Source organism: Mandrillus leucophaeus, unplaced genomic scaffold, assembly GCF_000951045.1.
Source record: "Mandrillus leucophaeus isolate KB7577 unplaced genomic scaffold, Mleu.le_1.0 Scaffold98, whole genome shotgun sequence".
NCBI classification, from domain to species: Eukaryota; Metazoa; Chordata; class Mammalia; order Primates; family Cercopithecidae; genus Mandrillus; species Mandrillus leucophaeus.
The window spans coordinates 2,408,456-2,412,913 of NW_012110696.1; the positions used below are offsets into that span (position 1 = coordinate 2,408,456).

The window sequence follows — 4,458 nt, forward strand, 5'->3', positions numbered from 1 at the left end:
TCGAGACCATCCTGGCTAACACAGTGAAACCTCATCTCTACTAAAAATACAAAAAACTAGCCGGGCGCGGTGGCTCACGCCTGTAATCCCAGCTCTTTGGGAGGCTGAGGCAGGAGAATGGCGTGAACCCGGGAGGCGGAGCTTGCAGTGAGCTGAGATCGTGCCACTGCACTCCAGCCTGGGTGACAGAGCGAGACTCCATCTCAAAAAAAAAAAAAAAAAAAGTGGATGGCACAAGGCCAAGTTCTTGCTGGTTCTTGCATCAGAAGCTGCTGGGCAGCTTATGGCTGTCAGGGGTGGCTGAGAGATGCCAGCTGGCCAAGAAGAGGCTGCCAACGCCTCTACAGTGGAGTCTCTGAGGGCACTAACGAGAGTGCCTGCAGTTTTTAATTTGTTTTGTTTTGTTTTTAGACAGGGTCTTGCTCTGTGCCCAGGCTGGAGTATAGTGGCGCAATCACGGCTTACTGCAGCCTCGACCTCCCAGTCTCAAGCAGGCCTCCCACCTCAGTCTCCTGAGTACCTGGGACTGCAGGCATGTGCACACCCGGCTAATTTTTTATTTACATATTTTTTGTAGATAGGGTCCCTCTGTGTTGCCCGGGCTGGTTTCGAACTCTTGCGCTCAAGTGATCCTCCCACCTCAGCCTCCCAAAGTGCTGAGACTACAGGCATGAGCCACCACCCTGGCTGGTTTTTATTTGGACATAAAATTTGGAAATGAGGAATATGTTGCCACCAGAACCCAAAAATAACTAAAAAATATTGTACTGTGTCAGTAGGAGGGCGTTTTCCATGCATGTGGGCCCGCGCCTCTGAAGGAGGTCTGGTCTGCGGAGGTCCCGGCGCAGCCTGGAAAAGGTGGGCTGTGTCCTTGGAGGTGGCGGTGAACTGCAGCTTCGGCTTCGAGGTGGCTGAAATGGGCCCTGAGTGAAGCAGAGGCCACGTCTGCGCAATGCATGCTGGTCGGTTGCTGACTGGGGAGTCACTGGTTGAGACCCTGCTGGGTGCAGGGTGTGGGGCCTAAGGGGCGACTGCAGCCTCAAGATTGTGAAAACCCACCATGAGGCACCCGTTATTTTTTCCTGGTGAAAGAACAGGCAAAATTGGGCCTTTGTTTTCTCTGCTTGTATCTAGGTAGTTACTGTTTTTTTCCTTTCTCCCCACCACCATCCCTTCTTTCTGCTTAGGCTTTGATCCACCCTAAACCCTGATTTTTAGTTTCTGTCTCTGGCTGATAAAAGGGAAGGAGGGGAGGGAAGCTGTCCCCCCAGGATGGCCCCTGTCTGCTGCATCTTTTTCCCTCCGTTTTTTCCTCTTAAACAAAAATCTTGGTTTTTGTCTTAAAAATCTGGCTTATATCTCCAGGTGCGTAGAATTTTTTTCTCTTTTCTTGCTGTCCATTCTGACTGTATTACCTGCATTTTTTTTTTCTTTTGAGAAGGAGTTTTGCTCTTGTTGCCCGGGCTGGAGTGCAGTGGCGCAATCCTGGCTCACTGCAGCCTCCGCCTCCCGGGTTCAAGCAATTCTTCTGCCTCAGCCTCCCAAGTAGCTGGGACTACAGGTGCCCGCCAACATACCTGGCTAATTTTTGTATTTTTAGTAGAGAGAGGGTTTCACCATGTTAGCCAGGATTGTCTCGATCTCCTGACCTCAGGTGACCTGCCCACCTTGGCCTCCCAAAGTGCTGGGATTCTAGGCGTGAGCCACCGCACCTGGCCTATTCTCTGTATTCTTAATGCACTGGCCTTGGGGGTCTTGATCCTGGAGAGACCACAGCTCCCAGAGCTCACAGGTGCCTCCTTGTCACACTCACACCAAGCCAGTGTCCCTGCCCTCAGTCACCCCAGGGCAAGGTATTGACTGACCAGGGGCTGCCGAGCCCAGGACCCAGGGAAGTCGCTCCAACTCCAACCCTGTCCTGATCTCATCTGGCAGCGTCCACCCTGCCTCATTTGCCCTTCCTGTGGCGCCCCCATGAACTGGGGCTCCCCACCACTCCGTGGCCCTGTGTGCTGTGCCCCCTTCTCTTGGGAAATGTAATATATCATTTTTGCAGGAAGTCGTCTCCACATCTGCCACCTTACCGCACCTGATTAAAACTAAGCCCAGGTACAAATTTTAGAACAAAGGTGTGTGGCCTCTGGAAATCAGCTCTGGAAGCTAGAAGGGGCCAGTAGCCTTTGCCGCGGGAGGGAGTGTGGTGCTGCCGACATGTGGACCTGCAGCGGGATTGTGCTGGCCTGGGCCACATCACAGCACCAGCACAGCAGGTCCACACAGTGGGACGGATTGACAGGAAGCTGGGAGATCCCCTTCCAAGGGCAGCACACAGTTTTGTAAAATTTGCTAAGCCAAAATTCCTTAACCACAAGCGCTCCTACTCCCTCTCCGCTTTCCCTCTTGCTGGGCTGGCACTGGAGAGGCAGTGGGCACTCTGCGGCCTGGCAGGGGGACGTTCAGTTGTGGAGACATTGGCGGGTCAGCAGCCTCCACCATGCCCTTCCCAGCCACTTCCTTCCAGACGTCCTATGGGAGAAACAGCTTCCAGCAACACCCGTGGCAATTAACACAGAGGAGTGACTCACAGGAACTTCTGGAAGAGGAGGAAAGATCTTGCTGATTTAACAGGAAATGCCGACATCAATGAGAGAATGCGGGACCCTCACACCAGCCTCACGAGAACCCGGTGGATACGGCTCATCCCAGAGGGTGCCTTGGATCAGCACCTGGGGAAAAAAAGCAGCACCTGAAACTGGTCAGCCTGCAGAGGAGAGAAGACTGAGCAAGTTTTCTCCAAATTTCACAACAGGCTTTACCATGTGGATGATATAACCAGTCGTCAGTACATTTCTGTAAAGCAAATCACACTTTAAGAAAACCAGCCATGCTAGTGGGCCTGAGGATTACCTTTCATTTTCCTCTTTTCTCTCTGGAAAATGATATGGCAAAATTGCAAAAAGAGACAATTAAAAAGTGGATGAAAGGGTATCACAGCGAGCCATTATGAATAAAAAATCTCAGTATTTTCTGGATTTTGTGGTGCTTGTGCTATTAGTCAAGTTTTAAGAAATGCTTAATTTATGATTTCTTCTTGCATCTAATTTTATTTTATTCTTTTTTTTGAGACGGAGGTCTTGCTCTGTTACCCGGGCTGGAGTTCCGTGGCGCAATCTTAGCTCACTGCATCCTCCGCCTCCTGGGTTCAAGTGATTCTTCTGTCTCAGCCTCCTGAGTAGCTGGACTTACAGGCACATACCACCACGCCCAGCTAATTTTTATATTTTTAGTAGAGACGGGGTTTTACCATGTTGGCCAGGCTGGTCTCAAACTCCTGACCTCAGACAATCCGCCCGCCTTGGCCTCCCAAAGGGTTGGGATTACAGGCGTGAGCCACCGCACCCGGCCTGCATCTAATTTTGTAATAGTTATTTTGCATTTCTTCTTCTTCTTTTTTTTTTTTTGAGACAGAGTCTTGCTCTTGTTGCCCAGGCAAGAGTGCAGTGGTGTGATCTCGGCTCACTGCAACCTCTGCCTCCCGGGTTCAAGTGATTCTCCTGCCTCAGCCTCCCGAGTAGCTGGGATTACAGGCACGTGCCACCCCACCCAGCTAATTTTGTATTTTTAGTAGAGACGGGGTTTCTCCATGTTGGTCAGGCGGGTCTCGAACTCCCGACCTCGTGTTCGCCCGCCTCGGCCTTCCAAAGTGCTGGGATTACAGGCGTGAGCCACCATGCCCGGTCTGCATTCTTAAATAGATCCCCATCAGCAGTTGAGAGCTCTGGCTCTCTGACTGGATGCCTTCCCGCTGCCCGCAGGCAGCCCTTCCTGGTCACTCACATTCTTCAGGGTGCTGTCTGTCCCAGAGCACAGCTCCTGGAGGGTGGAGGTCCCCTGAAGCTTTGGCTACATTCCCTTTACCCTGGGGTCCACCCAGGGTCCTGCCCCAGCAGCTCAACCAACAGCTTCTGGACGAACAGAATCCTCCCGGGTTGAGGACCGAGTCTCCCCCCTCAGCATATGAGGGGCCTGCTCCTCCCTCCTCAGACTGGGTCTCCAGCTCACCCTCCACTCCTGGAATCCCCCGGTGGCCTGGGTGCCCCCACCAGCATAGCCCCCAGGGCAGGTCTCCCGGCTCCTTCCCTCCACAGTCCACAGCCCCCAATCCCTTTCTGGCGTCTCCCCGACAGGCCCCCCTCTGCTCTTCCCGCCCCCTGGGACCGCCTGCAGCGATGGCCCTGGAGCCCCGCCCTCTGCAGGTCCCTGCTCGGTGGTCTGGGGTGGGGTCCCTGGCTGCGCAGACTCCTGTCCACAGTTAGGCCCACGGGGGCAGGGACCCAGAGTGCTGCCAACGGCGGGGAGAGGTGACCCGCGTGGACGCGGCTCTCAAAGGCCACCAACGCCAGCTGAACAAGACCCGCGGCGCGCACCGAGCAGGAGAGCTGGGCGCTCGGCGTGAGG

At 53.9% G+C, this 4,458-nt stretch overlaps 1 protein-coding gene across 1 annotated transcript in view; it reads left to right on the forward strand.

Moving 5' to 3' along the window:
- The first annotated feature begins 2,211 nt into the window (after window positions 1-2,211).
- Window positions 2,212-4,458, forward strand: part of DGKQ (diacylglycerol kinase, theta 110kDa) — a 16,123-nt gene continuing 13,876 nt past the window's right edge. Inside the window, exon 1 of the mRNA XM_011970926.1 lies at window positions 2,212-2,279. Coding sequence (XP_011826316.1) covers window positions 2,212-2,279 — 68 coding nt within the window. The remainder of the gene's footprint in view (window positions 2,280-4,458) is intronic.